The 19,854-nt window shown below is 37.7% G+C and overlaps 1 protein-coding gene across 2 annotated transcripts in view; it reads right to left on the reverse strand.

Annotated features, from left to right (window-relative positions):
* The window catches only part of SLC10A7 (solute carrier family 10 member 7), a 279,118-nt gene that overhangs the window by 243,447 nt on the left and 15,817 nt on the right, over positions 1-19,854 (reverse strand). For both annotated transcript variants that reach the window (XM_043971561.1, XM_043971560.1), the window contains one exon: positions 14,868-14,943. In XM_043971561.1, coding sequence (XP_043827496.1) covers positions 14,868-14,943 — 76 coding nt within the window. The remainder of the gene's footprint in view (positions 1-14,867; positions 14,944-19,854) is intronic.

A 19,854-nucleotide genomic window follows, 5' to 3' on the forward strand; every position in this document is an offset into this window, starting at 1 on the left:
TTTCTCAGAGGGCCAGGAAGGCTAATGGACGGGACGATGTGCTCCTGTCACGGGCACAAGCAGCATCTTCCCTGACAGAGGACACTGCCAGGAGCTTCCCAGGGGGCTCTGGCAAATGCTTGACCTGTGAAGCTTGGCCTTCCCAGAGGCTTCCTGCAAACTGGCAAGATACACTAGTTCACCTTCCATCTGCAGCAGTCTATGAATCTAAGGCAGGAAAAGTATCTGGAAAGCCAGGGGCTGAATCCAAAAGAAAAATTGTGCTTCCATTACACTTTTAAAGGGCATGAGGAGTCCAACACCTGGGGCTTGGAGCAGATGGGGACAGGTCTTGATGAAGGAGGCAATCAAGACCCCAAGTGCAGCAGGTTCAGCCTCTACAAGTGAGTCAATGACCCTGGGTAAACCTACTGAAATTTTCACTTGGTCAGTAATCCAGCCAATAAGCATTCAGTGAGCATTTGCTATGTGCCAGACATCTGGGGATACAAAGGCAAACACAAAGTCCTTTGCTCAGGAGAGGAGTTAGGGCTGAATAGACATCCCTGGGAATCATCTGAATAGATATCGTAATTAAACCCATGAAGATTACAGCAAGTGATCACCAGAACAATACACTATGACCAGGTGGGATTTACACCAGGAATGCAGGGCTGGTTCAACATTAGGAAAACTATTAACATAATCAACCACATCAATAACAAAACCAACCAAAATCATATGATTATCTCAATAGATGCAGAGAAAGCATTTGACAAAATACAGCACTCATTCCTATTAAAAAACACTAGAGGCAGCTAGGTGGCGCAGTGGATAAAGCACCCACCCTGGATTCAGAAGGACCTGAGTTCAAATCTGGCCTCAGACACTTACTAGCTGTGTGACCCTGGGCAAGTCACTTAACTCTCATTGCCCCGCAAAAAACAAAAACAAAATACTAGAGGGAGCAGCTAGGTGGCGCAGTGGATAAAGCACCCACCCTGGATTCAGGAGGACCTGAGTTCAAATCTGACCTCAGACACTTGATACTTACTAGCTGTGTGATGAAGAAAGAGGAATTAAAGGAATTAGAATAGGCAAGGAGGAAACAAAACTATCACTCTTTGCAGATGATATACTGGTATACTCAGAGAATCCTAGAGGATCAACTAAAAAACTACTTAATATAATTTACAACTTTAGCAGACTTGCAGGATATAAAATAAACCCACATAAATCATCAGCATTTCTATACATGACCAACAAAGCTCAGCAGCAAGAGATAGAAAGAGAAATTCCATTTAAAGTAACTGTAGATAATATAAAATACTTGGGAATCAACCTGCCAAGACAAACCCAGGAACTCTATGAACACAATTACAAAACACTTTTCACACAAATAAAATCAGATCTAAATAATTGGAAAAAATATCAATTGCTCATGGATAGGCCAAGCTAATATAATAAAAATGACAATTCTACCTAAATTAATTTACTTATTCAGTGCCCAAAACAATCAGACTACCTAAAATTATTTTATAGAGTTACAAAAAATAGTAACAAAATTCATCTGGAAGAACAAAAAGTCAAGAATATCAAGGGAACTAATGAAAAAAAATGCACAGGAAGGTGGGCTAGCCAAACCAAATCTGAAGTTATACTATAAAGCGGCAGTCATCAAAACTATCTGGTACTGGCTAAGAAATAGAATGGTGGATCAATGGAATAGGTTAGGCATAGGAGACACAGTAGTAAATGACTAGAGTAATCTACTGTTTGATAAACCCAAAGACTCCAACTTCTGGGATAGGAACTCAGTATTTGACAAAAACTGCTGGGAAAACTGGAAGATAGGATGGCAGAAACTAAGCATAGACAAACATCTTATACCATATGCCAAAATAAGATCAAAATGGGTACATGATTTAGACATAAAGGATGATACCATAGGTAAGTTAGGAAAGGAAGGAGTAGTTTACCTCTCAGATCTATGGAAAGGAAAACAATTTATGTCCAAACAAGAGATAGAGAATATTATGAGATGCAGGATGGATGACTTTGATTACATTAAATTTAAAAGTTTTTGTACAAACAGAAGCAATGCAGCCAAAAATAGAAGGGAAGCAGAAAGCAGGGAAATAATTTTTACAGCCAGTATTTCTGATAAAGGCCTCATTCTAAAATATAAGGGAACTAAATCAAATGTATAAGAATGCAAGTCATTCCCCAATTGAGGAATGGTCAAAGGATATGAACAGGCAGTTTTCAGATGAAGAAATCAAAGCTATCTATTGCCATATGAAAAAATGCTCTAAATCACTATTGATGAGAGAAATGCACATTAAAACAACTCTGAGGTACCACCTCGCACTTATCAGATTAGCTAATATGACAAAAAAAGAAAATAATAAATGTTGGAGAAGCTGTGGAAAAACTGGAACACTAATGCATTGTTGGTGGAGCTGTGAACTGATACAACCATTCTGGAGAGCAATTTGGAACTATGTCCAAAGGGCTACAGGCTGCTCATACCCTTTGACCCAGTAATACCACTACTAGGTCTGTAGCCCAAAGAGATCATAGAAAAGGGAAAAGGACCCACATGTACAAAAATATTTATAGCAGCCCTCTTTGTGGTGGCAAAGAATCGGAAATCAAGGGAATGCCCAGCAATTGGGGAATGGCTGAACAAGTTGTGGTATATGAATGTAATGAAATACTATTGTGCTGTAAGAAATGATGAACAGGAGTATTTCAGAGAAACCTGGAAGGACTTATATGAACTGATGCTTAGTGAGAGGAGCAGAACAGGAGAACTTTGTATACAGTAACAGAAACATTGTGTGATGATCAACTGTGATAGACTTGGCTCTTCTCAGCAGTGCAATGATCCAAAACAATTTCAAAGAACTTGTGATAGAAAATGTTCTCAACATCCAGAAAAAAGAACTGTGGATTATGAATGCAGATTGAACCATACTGTTTCTACTTTGGGGCTGGTTTTTTCCTTCTTTTTTGAGGCTTCTTCCTTGTGCTCCAATTCTTCTTTCACAATATGGTTATTGAAGAAAAATGTTTAATGTGATTGTACATATATATAACCTATATCAGATTGCTTTCCGTCGTGGGGAGGGGGGAGGGAAGGGAAGGTGGGAAAAAAATTTGGACCTAAAAATCCTATGAAAGCAAATGTTAAAACTATCCTTACATGTAAGTGGAAAATAATAAAATACTTTAAAAAAATAATTAAGCCCATGGGAGCTGGTGAGATCACAAGCCTAAGTGTATCAAGGCAGGGGAGCAGGGAGCCTGGACAAAACCTTGGTGATTGCCCATGGCTACTGGATGCCATGGATGACAGGGTCAAATAAGGGCTTGTTTTTTTAAGCATGGGGGAAGGGCAGGGGCATCCCAAGCTCGGCATCTAGTCTGTTGCTTTCTAAACCCCAAAGGCACATCCAGAAAATATCCCTTGCTCTTGTGGAGGACTGTCACCTCACACCAGTAACTCAGATTCTTAATTTACGGACCAAACAGTCCAATGGTTGACAGAGAGAATGAGAAAGATCAGGAGTTGGAGTCTGTAATATAGTGAATACAACACTGAATTTAGAGTTGGAAGACTCAGCTGTCTCCTACCCCTGTGACCTCTGGCATAAATGAGGCCCCTTCCCAGCTCTGGGACACTTTTTCCTCATCAATAAATATAGGAAGTTAGGTGGCTAGGCAGCACAATGGATAGAGTGCTAGGCCTCCAGTCAGCAAGACCTGAGTTCAAACCCAGCCTCAGACACATACTAGCTATGTGATCCCAGGGTAAATCGGTTCATCTCTCTGCCTCAGTTTCCTCAGCTGTAAAATGGCACCTACCTCTCAGGATTGTTGTGAGGATCAAATTAGATAATATATGTGAAGTGCTTCACAAACCTCAAAACATTACATAAATGTTAGCTATCATTGATATTAGCTGTTACACTTCCCTGTTCAGCTGCTGACTATTCGCCCCTTTTATCCTGCTTCCTAAAAGGGCTCTCTGGCAGGGGAACTTTCAGGTTTTCATGGTACAATAATGTCCTTCAGCATGAGGCTGGACCAAATATCACTGATTCTATTAGACAGGGAGAAGAGATCAGAGCTGACAGAAGTATTTAAGGCACCCTGCCAGAGAAAGTGTCACACAGAAAAGATGATGCACAACACACTGACCACCCAACAGAGCAGTGACCCAATAGAGTGGTTCCCATGGGATCATAAATATCTGATCTGGAAGCCAAAGGTTTGATGGCATGAGACCGTCGTCTCACTGTCTCATCAGAAATGCATCCTTCCCTTCAGTCAAATACTCAAATCGAACTGGAATATTTTGACAAGACCCAAAATATCAAGCGTGGAGCCATCCATCCTAGAGTTCAATACATGTGGGTCTGCATCATGATTCAAGGACATAATTTACATGGAAAATTAAAAATTCAGTGTATGGCTTTAGCACTTAGTGGATAATCACGAGTAAAGGGGAAAGCAGGTGGCACAGAAGCTGAAAGAACTTTCCATCCTCAGCTGACAGACAGAAAGCTTGGGGGCAAAGAGCCAATTACTGCAGGGAGGTTGAATGATGCAGGTCATATAATTGGAGATCAGAAGAACCTAAGTTCAAATCCTGACAGCGCTACTTACTAGCAATGTAACCATAAAAAAAATCACTTAAGCTTTCTGGATCTTAGTTTCCTCATTTGTAAAATAATAATTTAAAAATAATAACTGTAAGTATTTGTATATAGTACTTTAAGGTTTGCAAAGTGTTTATATGTGTGTAGTCTATTAAACTCGTTTGTTAATAAAATTAAAATAAGATACTTGAAAATAAAATAAAACAAGGAATTACACTAGATAATCTCTATACTCCCTTCTAGTTTTATGATCCTTTGAGGGCATGTCATGGAATTAAACCGCAGTATAAAGTATTTGTAAAAATATGGGAGTCTGTGATTCCCAAAAAGTTTTTCGAATAAGCAGCCCCCAGATCTGAAATTCACATCTTCCAGATCTGTTTGCAACAAGACTACTAGCCACCTGAGAGATGCTAATCTCCACACTGAGAATCCTCAAAATCATCATTTCAGAAAATGAAAACACTTCTGTGCCAATTGTGTACAGTAAGTTTTAATACATTTATGTGTGTATGTCCATATTATGTATAGGAAATTTTAATAGATACATATATGTATATATACACATATATGTGTGTAAGAGATAATTTGCCTCCTCAAAACACCTGACCTCCTAGTAAATCCATAACTATGCTTACAGTAGCAGCGTAGTATGAAGCACATAAAATCTATCAGGAAGCATGGCTCCTGATGCCTCCAAGCATCCTAGTCTGACCCAAAACATGTGACAGGGAAGTTGTCTCAGATGGGGGAGTGGGGAAAAGTGTTGTTGTCTCCAGATGCTGCTGCTCTGGATGCCCAAGTGTTGAAAGAAGGGACATTCCATCTTTTTCTTCCAAAGAAAAGGCTGAAGAGCAGAGTGCTGTCACCACCCCCTCCTTCCAAGGAGACTACATGGCATAATAAGAAGAGTCCTGAGTCAGAGATCACATAACTGGGGGTCAAATCTCAGCTCTGCCATTTGGGTCTGATCTTGGCCATCTATGAAATGTGCAAGTTGGACAAGACAATCTCTATCATATATTCCACTAGCACTGGGGCACCAGGTTCCTCGGGTATGCCACTGGGGAGTGATACTAGAGACCACATGGAATACTACACAGGACACTGGACTTGAAATCAGGATGACCCGAGTTCTACTCTTACCTCAGACACTTCCCAAATGTATAAGCCTGAACAAGCCACTAAATCTCAGTTGCCTCAACCATAAAGTAAGGATAATAACAGCACCTACCTCACAGGGTTACTGTGAGGATCCAAAGAGATGATGTGCATAAAGCAACTTTGTAAACCTGACATCACTATATAAATTATTATATGGAAAATTATTATTATTATTATTAAGGCCAGGGGCACTAAAGATAATCTGGCTCATTATTTAAACCTTTTACAGAAAAATAAAATAAAAACAAGTAAAATAATGCATGATGAATAAAAAATAAATAAAATTTACAGGAAAATTAAATTAAAAAACAAAACCAGAAAGGCTTGGTGGCTTATTGAATCTAAGCCAGAGAGCCAGAGTGAAAGAAAGAACTTCATGCTTCTGAAATGCCACAAGCATTCCACCTGACAGTAACTACCTTTATAAATGTTTTAAGGAATCTCATCTTCATGCCTAGGATTCGCACTATTAACTCCCCACTGATGATGCACAATCACCAGGCAATCTTTCATGCTGTGATGATATGCCAGACACTGAACTTTCAGACTCTAGTTGGTCTATGATGAACTTGATCTTTCACCTCCAACAAAAACTCTCTCATAAGCGTAATTTTAAAGTTAGTAATGAGAACTTCATTTGCTTTCCAAGCAGACAGAAAACCTTTTTGAAATACACTCCAGCTGCCACGACCTTGGTCTATGACTTAAAGAGTTCACCTCATGTAATAATTTTCTTTGCCCAGGAGACACTTGAGGTTTCCTTTGAAAAGAGTGGGGAACTAATCCTGAAGATGGAACTGAAAACACATATATTTTCAACTCATTACCTTCCTGCTTCATGAAGAGCAAGGATCAAAGTATTTCTTTTCTGCCGTGTCATGAATTTCTGATAGACTATCAATGTTTATAAACCCTTTAATTTACCAATGAAAATATTCCAATTAAAGTACAACTAGAAATACATCCTTCCCTTCAGCCAAACACTCAAAGCAGGGTAAGATAGTAGAGAAAGTGTTGAGTTTGCAGGGTTTTTTATTTAAATTTAATTTGTTTCAATAAACAAATATACTTTCCTCCCATCACCACCCCCACACCCCCACATACACACACTGAAAAAGAAAAACAAAAGCCCTGTAACAAAGATGCGTAATCAAGCAAAACAATGGTTATATCTTTAAAAATATGTGTAGTCTATCAACTGTCAGGAAGTAGGTAGCATGCTTCATTGGAATTGTGGTTGGTCATTGCACTGATCACAGTTCTTAAGTCTCTGAGATTATTTTGGGTTTTGTTTTTTTTTTTACAATACTGTCATTACATAAACTATTCTCTTGGTTTTGCTCACTTCACTCTACATCCGTTCATACAAGTCTTCCTAGGTTTCTCTGAAACTTCATCACATTCATATAACAATCTGTTCAATCATTCCCTAATTGATAACACTCCTCAGTTATAGTTCTTTGCTAGCAAAATTCTCACTTTGTATATTTAAATGTGCATATTCAGCTTTAAAATGGCTTATGAAATATGATTTGGAAAAAACCTCTAGGCATTGAATTAGGGTTCTATCCATTTTTCTTTTGTTTTCATAAGTCAAAGAAGGAAACCTAAGCCTCAAGCAGTGGCTAAAACTAAGTAAGGTTAACACACTTTTTCTTTTCTTTAGTTTTATTTTCCCCCAAATTATAACTCTGAATTTATCAACATTAATGACACTATATTTAAAGGTAATATACATAGAGACAGTTTTCAACAAGCATACATCTATGCATGATCTGTCTTGAGCTATATTGGGAAAAACTGCAAGATCCAAGAAGACATAGGACTTGTTAAGAGTTCAAGTACCTAGCTCCTATTTTTCTAACTGCTTTGTACATTTGTGCACTTATACAATTCATATTTATGATGTATTTTAATATGCACTTGTTGTCACCCCCAATAGAAAATAAGTCCCTTGTGAGGAGGAATTGTGTTATTCTTTGTTCATATATCCCCAGCACCTAACAGAAGGTCTGCCTTATAAATTATAACAGGTGCTTTATAAATTCTTATTGATTCCTTGACTTTTTTCCTTCCAAGGGCAGTGATCTCTTGACTGCCTTATTGGCACTGTTGTCTGTAAATGTTTCTTCCTTATTTCAGTTAATTACCCCTCCCAAACAAATTAACCCTCCTTTTTCCAGTAGTGCAGCCAATTTATATGGTAATATGTCAACCTACATCTTCTACCTGGTACATAGAAAAACTAACAAAAACTGTGAAGTTACAAAACAAACTTTCAAAGAAATATTTCCCAAGAAAAGCAATGGATAAGAAAAACATACCGACAATTTGCTGCACAGTACGATGAGAAATATATTTAAAATATAAAGACACATTCAGAGTAGAACTAAAGGGATGGAACAAAATCTATTATGCTTCAAGTTACTATAAAAAGCAGAAGCTGAAATCAACCTCAGATAAGGTAACAAAATAATTGATAAAGTCAAGAAAGGCACATAGGGAAATAGTACCACAGACAGTTAAAAAGTAAAGAAATGGGGGCAGCTAGGTGGCACGGTAGATAAAGCATCGGCCCTGGATTCAGGAGGACCTGAGTTCAAATCCGACCTCAGACGCTTGACACGTACAAGCTGTGTGACCCTGGGCAAGTCACTTGACCCCAATTGCCTTACCAAAAAAAATAAAAAAGTAAAGAAATGAACCAATATTTATGAGAAACAAACATGGAACCATTTAAAAATTTAAATTATTCATACATTACACTAATGTAAATAACAATGTGCATTACGCTGATAAAAATCCTTTGAAAGCTAATATCTAAGTATATTTCAAGGGTATAGAACCAACCTTAAGAGACAGTATGAACAGTGAATTTACATAATGTCATTTCATACATGCATTCTTTCCATCAACGATGTTGCTTTAAGATGCTCCCCTTCACAAACTCTATTCTAGCCAAACTGGAAGATTAGGTCTTCCTTCAACATGACAACATCCTCACCTACATGCATTTGCAAGAGCCCTCTCCAATGCTGAGGATATACTTCTCTTCCTCTTCTTCACCCCTCAGAAGTCTTGTCTACCTTCCCTCAGGTGTGACTATTATGTGAAACTTTCTCTGATTCCCACCGTTGGTTAGTACTCCCTCCTCAATTTTCCTAGTAGTAGTGTTACTTACCTATAAATTGTATCCTCCCCATAGAATGTAAATTAGTTGCCTATTTCATCTTTTAAGAATGATCAATCTAGAGCAAGAAGGAAACCTAAGAAATTACAAGGCATCTAGATAGAGCAAAGGACTTGGAATCAGAAAACATTAGTTCAAATCAAGCCTAAGACACTTAACTAGATTTGTGACTCTGGGCAAGTCATCTAAACTCTGCGTGCCTCAGTTTCCTCATCTGTTGAAATGAGAATAACAATAGCACCCACCTCACAGGTTGTTGGGATAATCAAATAAGTTGACATTTGTAAAGTTTTTTGCACACCATAAAATGCTATGCAATAATAATAGTTAACTATCATTATTTTTTAATGTAGGCTATCTTCGCATTTTATATATGAAGACACTGAGGCCTAGAAGTAAGAAAATTAACCCAAAGTCACACCGGTTTTAAGTGGCAAAGCCAAGATTTGAACCCAAGTGTTCATGACTCCAAATACGATGTTATTCTTGCTCACAGTAGATGTTTAATAAAGAATTACTGAATTGAATTGAACACAAAAGGCTTTTTCATTTCAAATAAATGCAGCATATACAGCTTTTGTAGGAATCAAATGAAAACCTCTAATTAGAATGACACCTTACACTCATACGACATCAAACTTAAAAACACAAGTCATTTTTCCCCAGGAACAATTTTCAGGAAAATTAGAAAGCCTTCTCATGTTGTGACCCCAAACGGTAACCAATACAGTACGCAATTAGCAAGCAGCACCAATACACAGTACTTTCATTAAAATTGTTAATTAAGCAGGGTGAACTGACAAATGTGAAAAGTCACTGTGCAAAAATTATGTCTAAGTTGTATAATATAATAAACACTGAAGTGATGGTATAATTCCAACAATACAATGTGTAATTGGTATAAGATTCATAATTTATTAACTAAATCTAAGTTTTCCCTGACATTTTTACTATTATCATCCTACCTTATTCTATCACAAATATCTTACCAGTTTACATTACTCCTTGTCAAAGCCTACAAAGATCCCTAACTCATTTCATTAACATATTATGGGGGGAAAAAAACACTCACTTTTAACCCTTTGATTCACTTTTGGTACATACTCCAAGAAAGTCAAAGAAAATAAGTTCCTACATAACCGCCAAATTTGTAGCATCACTTGTTATGGTAGCAAAAATACACAAATAAACCGGGTTCCCACATAAGGTAGAATAGTTGAATAAGCTGTAAGATACACACACACACACACACACACACACACACACACACACACACACACACACACAGTAAATATAATGGAATATTACTGTAAATCAGGCATAGGAAATAGGTGGAATTCAGAGAAACCTAGGAAGACATGTATGAATTAATACAGAGTAAAGCAAGAAGAACCATGAGAATATACAATAACGTAAACAAAAATAACACTGAAAAGCACTCCCTTTATAGTAACTGCAAGGAACAATCTTGGTACTAAACAACTGAGGTAAAACCCACTTTCTTCCTCTTAGAAAAAAAGGCAGAGGAATTAGGTTATCATCACACATGATCATTTTATCTGTTGTTTTTTCTTAAGAATTTTGTTTATTTCAAGGAAGGGCACAGTGTGGGGCCCAGGGGGGTAATATCAGCAAATGATTCTGACATAAAAAAGAAGGTATCAAAAATGTTTTAAAGTAATGCATAATTTGGCAAAGAATTGGAAATTGAGGGGATGCCCATAAATTGGGGAATGGCTAAACAACCTGTGGTATATGAATGTAATAGAATACTATTGTGCTATAAGAAATGATAAGCAGGCAGATTTCAGAAAAACCTGGAAAGACTTACATGAATTGATGCTGAGTGAAGTGAGCAGAACCAAAAGAACAATGTACACAGTATCAACAACACTGTATGATGATCGACTGTGATAGACTTAGCTCTTATCAGCAATACAAAGAAAGATACATGAAAATCCCAAAAGACTGATGATAAAAAAATGTTCTCTACATCCAGAAAAAGAACTGTGGAATCTGAATGAAGATTGAACCACATTATCTTCACTTTTGTTGTTGTTGTTTCTTCTTTCTTGTGTGTTTTTTTCCTTTCGTTTTGATTCTTCTTTCACAACATGACTAATGGGGAAATATGTTTAACATGATTGTAATTTATATCAGATTGCTGGCTATGGGGCTGGGTAGAGGGAGAGAAAAATTTGGAACTCAAAATCTTACAAAAATGAATGTTGAAAACTATCTTTGCATGTAATTGGAAAAAATAAAATATTATAAAATAAATTTTAAAAAGAAAAAAGTCATTAAGCTTAAAGCAAAAACATAAAAAAATTTTAAAATAAAGTAATGCATAAATAAGAACAACCAGGGGGAAATATTTACAATGACTACAATAATGTGAATGGAAAGAACAAAATCCTTGAAACTGGATGCTGACCAAAATAATCAAACTTGGCCACAAAGAAGAGACATGATAAGCATACACTTCCTCCTTTTCTCTGCAGAAGTGTGGGACTATGGGCATGGAACACTGCTTATGTGAGACGTGGTTGATGTATTTGGTTAGTTTTCTTGAACTCTTTTTTTTTCTATTTTCTGAGTCACTGTTCTAAGGGATGGCTCTCTGGGAGAGGGAGGAGGGATATATAAGAAATATAGGTTATGTTTAAAAAAGACATCAATAAAAATGTTTTAAAGGCAAAAAAGCAATTGCAAAATAAGAAAAATATGGTCACAAATGGTACTTTCTATTTATTCTCGGTTATGGTAATTTACATAATGTTTTCCTAAAGATGAATATTTTTCATTTTTCTACAATGAGAGCCAGCCTGTTTATTTCTAAACACTTCTCCAAATTGATCAGGGGCACTCTAATTCTAATCTTTTCTAAAATTCTAGGGAACCTCCATGGAAGTTAGTAAAACCTCTGGATTTTAAGAGCTCATTCTCTATTCCATTATCTAAGAAAATGAATTAATCGTGGGCTCACAACTGGCTATCCTCCCCCATAGGGCATCATTGGATAAATCTCCCCATTTAACAGTGAGCTGTCTATAATTACTCTTCATATCCAACCTTTTGAGCAGTTGTACATTGATCTCCCAGGAGAACAATCTAAGTAGATCACACTTTGCTAGAATGTAAATGGCCATATCACAAGAGATAAAATGAAAAGACTTATAAAAATGAGTCTATCCTGGGATCTCATCTTTCCCCATAACCAACCCACAGGATACAACACAAATTCCTGCGCCTGGTCATCAAAGTCCTATGCACTTTGGGGCCAAATGACTTTTCCAAGCTTATGATCAGTATTTCTCAACATAAAACTTTCACTTGGGCCAGACAAAGGGTTCTACAGACTTGCGCTACTCACCCAGAGTCTTCCTCCATGCTGTCTATCTACCTTGCCATCTCTTCACTGACCAAGTCCTACTAGATCAACTACTGCCTCCTCTATGAACCCTTCCCTGACCGGCCGGCCGGCCAGCATCCCAAAAGAGCACCTATTTCCTGCAGCCATCATTTGGCTTTTAATCAGATAATGAACCATGATTATGTTTAACTTTCCATTCATCTACATGTGAGCTACTAAGTCTCAAAGAAAGGTACTCTGGAAGATGGAATAAGACCAAAGATCAACTTTGAACATTTCAAATTTTGCTGGAGATTGGCATGGTGCCAAGAAAGAAGCCAATTTGCTTCTTTCTCCCCTCCCTTGCTTTTGCATTGAATGGCTTCCCACTCCCCAAATTCAGCACACAGGGGAAAGAATAGTACTGCTATATTATAGACTAAATAGAAGAGAAAAGACTGGCCTCAAAACCCATCCACCATTTAAAATATTACTTTTATGAGAAATGTGTTCTAAATCCAAAGTAATTTACAAAACAACTTTTAAAACATAACTTGATAAAAATGAAGATAATGATAAAATGAAAAAATGATAAAAAATGTTTCTCTATCTACTACTAATAATAAACCAAAATTTATTTGCAAATATTTCCTAACATTGCACTAATTAAAGTGAATCTTGCCTCAATCATTTAATTTCCTCCCACTATTTTATATAAAGCAGCCAACCCACAAAATTCTAAATGTAAAAACAATGAAAGAGGAAAGAAAAGAAGAGAAAAGAAAAGAAGAGAGGAAAGGAAAGGAGAAGAAAGGAAAGGAAAGGACAATCAACTATGTAACCTTGATTGTGTTTCCTCCTGGTCTATCCCCAATTCCCTGTGCAGCTTTCTCTGGTTATCAAATTACGATTGACTTTTTTATAAAAAGTATCTGCCGTCTGTTATTGGTTCTCTTTCTCCATTTAATAAAAAATAATTTCCTTTGTCCCCCTCTTAAGGTTGATAGAACTAAAGCATATTTTCCCATTGTCATTTGTGTCCCTGGGGCACCATGGCTATGTCTGTCTCTACAGCATGAATCCAAATGGTGGGAGGTGGTATAAAGAGCTTGGTCCAGCTAGACATTCTATTGGTTGTCAGCCTCTGATCAATAATGTGTTGGTTGGCTTAAAACAAAGTAATTTTTTTTTTATTTCAACCACCTAACATATAGTATTCACTTTCATTCCTTCTGTTGTCACTTCTACTTTCATGTATGTGCTATGACTTAATCAATTTTGGTTGATAGGCAAAGTATGAAGAACATCACCTTAGATTCTAGGGTGTCCTAGAAGAGCTGAAAGCACCCTGCACAATTTTTTAAATTGTTAATGCCTTCTGCTTTTGTTTTTGTGTTTGTCACTGAAGAACTAACCCAACGAAGTTCAGGGATGCCCCTGATCTTGGGCTACCACATGCTGAAATTTTTGGACTCTAGCAACTCACTAACTCGTCTGCAAAAGTACGAGGGGATATGGCTTGTATCAACAAAGGGAAGCCTTACACAGGTGAGAGATAGAACCATATTCACTTAATAACCATTTAAACTGAGACCTGCAGTCATCTTGCAAATGTCTGTGTAACACAGACACAGCCTTCTATTTCATTCCAGGTTTGTTTGGATGACTTTCCCCAAATTTATATTATTACTATTCTGGAAAAATTCCCTAATTTTCCCTTTGGAAATCACTCCAACAGCTTTTAACACTGCTTGATTATTTTTTTCCCCTTTAGCCATCCTAGTTTCTTCCAATTTTGTTATAAACCAGCTTAGTTTTTGCTTATCACCTTAAAGGTGGAGAAAATCCAGTTCTACTGGGCTCCTTTGTTACTAAATTTCCTTAATCCATTATACTACTTCATCAAACATCATGAAATCATCCTTAATTTATCCATTTCCCTTCTTTATTTTTCATGAATCCCAGATTCTACCCTTTAGTATATGTTTCAGCATCATCCTAACATATGAATGCACCTACTTCTTTCATAATTTGCTAAGGAGGGAAGTAAGGAAAAGGGATTGTGTTCAATCATAAATGTGTTATAAAACGATATCAATTAATTATTTTTTACAAGAAATAAAAACAAATCTGCTATGGTAAATTCCACCCCATCCTTTGTTGCCCATCCCCAGCTCTGTGATATGACCCTTATGAGCAGAATTAGAAAAGATGAGCAGAAGATTTAAAGAGGTAAAATTTCGGCTTGATGCAAAGAAAAACTCTCTATCAATCAGAACTCTACCAAAGTGTCCTGGGGTGCCTTGAGAAGTAGTAGCATCCCCCTCATTGAAGGTGTTCAAACAAAAGTTGAATGACTGCTTGTCAGGAATGTGTTTGAGAGGACTCATGATCTAGTTGGACAATTAAGCAAGATGGCACCTGAGGTCATTTCCAACCCTAAGATTCTGTGGAAAATATGTACTGACAAGGAATACCCATTTTATTTTTAAAATAAGTTGGCCCCAGGACTCACCTCATTCCCACCAACAGCTTTGGTTAAGATCACTGCAGAAGAAACAGGAGGCGGCATGCAACCAACTGTTTGTAAACTGAAAAATAAAATATAAAATAATATATAAGTAAGGTTTTCACTTCATCCACTCAACTGGTTGAGAGCTGAGCAAATGAAAATAGAGAAATGTGAATGTACACTCAAATACCAGTGCCTTTAGAGGAGTATAATGCTAGGCATTTATCTACTGTTTTAAGGTTTGCAAAGTGTCTACTTTTACAGATTCAGAAACCAAGGAAGAAAGAATATAAAAGACTCATCCAGCTAGGGTCATTCACCTGATAAGTGTCAGAGGCAGGATTTGAATGTGGCATTCCCGACACCAAATCCAACATCCTGTCCACTGTGCTACAATCTACTAGCTGCTTACATTCTACATTGGGCAGCAGGACTCAAAAGGTTGAACAAGAAACCCCACATAGATGGGCTCAGAATTTTCTCTCTTGACTAGCACAAATGTGTGTGACTTTACACTTTAGGCAATTCTAAGCATTAAAAGTAATTATTTCGGGGCAGCTAGATGGCGCAGTGGTAAAGCACTGGCCCTGGATTCAGGAGCACCTGAGTTCAAATCTGGACTCAGACACTTAACACTTACTAGCTGTGTGACCCTGGGCAAGTCACTTAACCCCAATTGCCTCACTTAAAAAAAAAAAAAGTATTTATTTCATTTCTTTGAAAAGACATTAAAAGCATCACACAGTTAAAAAAATAAGTCAAAAAGATTTTGGGACACAAGCAAACTAAATGTAACTGGTCTCTCTGAGTAGTATCCTCCACATACTTTTGGAGTTTTAAATGAGGTCAGAACTTCCGGTTAAATTTTATTCAGTCTGAGGATTTAAAGGAGAAAAGTATTTTGAGAAGGAGATGGTGTTCAATAATGAGGCATGTCCCTGAGAAGGCAAGGAAGAAGAAAAGGCAGAGAGAAGCCAATGGATCATGAAGATTAAGAGGTAACCTTTGAGAAAGCTTCAATAGAATGATGGGGTAGAAGCCAAACTGCCTGGTGCAACTGGGATCTGAGAAAATGAGGCAGTGGTATAAACCAGACACTGAAGAAGCTTGGTAGGGAAATCAAAGAGAGACTAAGCATATCACTCATCTACTCTGGGCCTCAATGTCCTCAAATAATGAGGGGGGACCGCCTCTACGCCCTTTTCATCTTGAACATCTATGATCATACAGTTATAGGATATAGGATGGCAGCCGAAAGGGAAAAACGTTTTTCAAGATGAGGATCACAGTCTATCTTGCAGAGAAGAAGCAGCCAATGGAGGAAGTAACATTAAAGATCATAGAGAAGGATGGGATAACGGAGAGAGTAAAGGCCTGAAAGAGCCAAGAGGGTAGAGGATAAGGAGCCCAGGTAAAATGATAAGCGATGAGGAAAAAAGAAACTTCTCCTGTATCATCTAATAGGACCCCAAAAGAGGCCCTGAAGGCGACTATCTGACCATGTCACACACACCCTCCTCCCCCCAGAGTATCTGGTAGCTCCCTACGACCTCCGGGATCGAATCCTCTCCTCAGCTTTTCAGAGCTCTCCATAACCCACTCCTTGGACCTTTCCAGGCTGCGATCCACTGACACCGACTTCCCTGAGGTTCCTCGAACCAGACACTTCAACTCCGGGGTTTTCACGGCTGTCTACTGTTCCTAGAATGTCTGCCTCCCGACTTCTTTCAAGTCCCAGCTAAAAGCCCACCTTGGGCAGGAAGCTTTGCCCATGCTCCCTTCATTCTCAGGCCTTTCCCCCGCCGATTGTCTGCAATTTATCCTGTACTGTAAGGGCTGTAACTCCATACAATTCTGTTTGTACAAAATTGTTTGCATGGTGCCTCCCTCAGGAGACTGGGAGCCCTGAAAGTGAGAGCAGACTTTGGTCTTTGTTGTTATCCCCAGTGATTAGCACATTGCCTGCTACATAGTAGGCATTTAATAAATGTTGACTAGGTGATCCTTGGGGGCAGCTAGGTGGTGCAAAAGATAGAACACCAGGCCTTGGATCAAATCCAGCCTCGGACCCTTACTAGCTGCATGACCCTGGCTGAGTCACTTAGCCCTGCTTGCCTCCATTTCCTCATCTGTAAAAGCAACTGGAGAAGGAAATGGCACACTAGTAACCCAAAGAAAACCCAGAGAGAGTTGGACACAACTGGAAAACAACGAAACAACCCTTTACAACCTGGTCAATCCCTATCTTTCCAATCATTTTATACCTGCCTCCCCTCTGTTATCCAATGACCCTAACCTCTATGCTAGAGCCTCTCATAAGACTGACCTTCTGCCAAGAGGGCATTTATCTGCCATGCTTGAAATTCTCTTCCTCCTCATTCCTGCCTCTTAACTTCCCTGGCTTCCTCCACATCCCTACTAAAGTCCCACCTTCTGCCAGAAGCCCATCTCAGTTCTTCCTAGCCCATCTCAGCTCTTCCCTCTAAGATCATTCTCCCTTATCTATTATGCATCTAATAGGCACATAGTTGTCTGAAGGTTGTTTCTCCCATTAGGCTGTAATTTCCTTGAAAGCAGGGACTTTTAGGGGCCTTTCTCTGTATCCTCAAGGCCTAGCCTAGTGCCAGCCACATTGCAGACACTCAATAAATGCTTGGTGACTTGACTTAAATTCTTAAATATACAGGGTGTTCCAAAAGCTTTTTTAAACAGTTTTTAAAAGCTTAAAAACAGCACTACAATTTTTAGAATAGCTTGTATAAAAAATGGGAAGTACTCTCAGGGTATGTGAATGTTATTTATTATGGAGTTACAACAAGGTACCACAATAAAGAAGAAAATGACTGTGATATTAATTCTAGTCACATCAGCTATGAGCATTTCAAACAGAAACCTAAAATTTTAAATTGTTCTGTTAAAAGGAATTTAGAAGGAAGACATTCTATCCTGTATAATTATATAGGACAGATAGCTTACTTTCATTTTTAGAAAAAATTTTCAGTGCCTCAATTAAGTGTATTATTCCCCATGTTTATCATATACTTTGGCATCCAAAGCTATCGCTTTTCCACCTCATTAGATGAGTCCTCTTGTAGCCTTGTCCGTGCTCAGACCATTACCCAATTTTTAAAGTATTGCAGATGTTGTAATCATCATAAAGTCACTAACATTACAGCATGATAATCTTCAAAGATCCAAGTTTTTCTCCTGCTTTGTTGCAGGACTTATAGGAACTGGACTGAACAGGCAGGACTGGAGGCAGACTCTCTCTAGTCAAAGAATCTACAGCAGGGGGCGAACTCAGGAGTTCCTGAGTTCAAATCCGGCCTCAGACACTTGACACTTACTGGCCTTATGACCCTGGGCAAGTCACTTAACCCCCACTGCCCCGCAAAAAACAAACAAACAAAAAAGAATCTACAGCAAACTTGAATCTGAAGTTCCAAAAACATACAATTGCTTCATTGCTTCCTAGGAAACATTAGACACTTCTCTCACTACCTCTGCCCCATCCCTCCCCATCCCCACCTCCCCAGCAAAAAAAAAAAAAAGAACTTGTAACAAAAATCAAAAATCACCTTTCTTTTTTTTTAAGGTACTGAGTTGAAAATAACCATAAAGTAAATGTGTTACAAGGTAAAGACGAAAACAGATAAATATTAAGACAGTTTTATTTTTCAAGAAACAGAAGAATCAAAGGAAACATTTCTGAAGACCAACACATTTTGCTCATTAGCTATTTGCCGGGGTGGGGTCGGCGGTAGAAGGGTCACAAGTAATGGTTCAGATAAAAGCGTGAACTAAAGCATGTAACATATAGTATGTAATGCCCCAAAGCATAATGCCATTTCGATTCCTTGGTTAAGACTATAAAATAGCATATGATAAGCAATTGGAATAATACGCTTGAAATTCAGGTGAGGATTAAGGGGGGAAATTTTGTGACTTACAATTATACTGTAGAGGTTTAGTTTGGGGCACTGTTCCATAGACTGTCTTTTTTTTTTTTTGAGAGGCAATGGGGGTTAAGTGACTTGCCCAGGGTCACACAGCTAGTAAGTGTTAAGTGTCTGAGGCCGGCTTTGAACTTGGGTCCTCCTGAATCCAGCCAGGGCCAGTGCTTTATCCACTGCGCCACCTAGCTGCCCCCAGACTGTCTTTTATCATTTTTTAAATGTACAAATAGATAAACTGCTTCTAGTTAGACTATAAGCTATAATTCTTTTTTTCATTCTTTTTTTTAAAATAATAAAGATTTTTATTTATAGTTTTGGGTTCCAATTTTTATCCCTCTTTCCCTCCCTCCCCTCCCTCCTCCCTGAGGCAGCAAACAATAAGATATGGGTTATACTTGTATGATTATGTAAAACATTGCCATATTTGTCATTTTGTATAAGAAAACTTGATTAAAAGAAAAAAATGAAAGAAAGTGAAAATAGTATGCTTCAGTCTGTTTCATCAATATCAGTTCTTTCTTTGGAGGCGGATAGTATATTTCATCAATAGTCCTTTGGAATTGTCTTAGATCATTGTATTGTTGAGAATAGTCAAGTCATAATTCTTTATAATAATTAGGGATATTATACATAACATAATAAATAGAGTGGGGTTCACAATAAATATTTGTAGATTACTTGAGAGGTATAATAAAGTCAGCATGACTAGACCTTGGAGTCAGGAGTTTAAAACTTGCCTCAAACTCTTAGTGACTGGGCGATTACCTACAAGTCACCTACACTCTCAGTTTCTTTGTCTGTAAAATGGAATCATACTTGTACTATCTATCTCAAGGGTGATTGTAAGGAAGGCACTGTATAAAATCTAAAATGCTATACAAACTTTCATCATTATTATTATTTGTTGAGCAAAACCAGTATTTTCAATTACCACTTTATATTTTTCAAATTGAACTTTATATTCATTTGAACCTCACACAAAAAAACAAAACGAACAAAAAAGAGTAAACAAACAAAGAATGATTATCTCTATT

Source organism: Dromiciops gliroides, chromosome 6 (assembly GCF_019393635.1).
Source record: "Dromiciops gliroides isolate mDroGli1 chromosome 6, mDroGli1.pri, whole genome shotgun sequence".
NCBI lineage: Eukaryota > Metazoa > Chordata > Mammalia > Microbiotheria > Microbiotheriidae > Dromiciops > Dromiciops gliroides.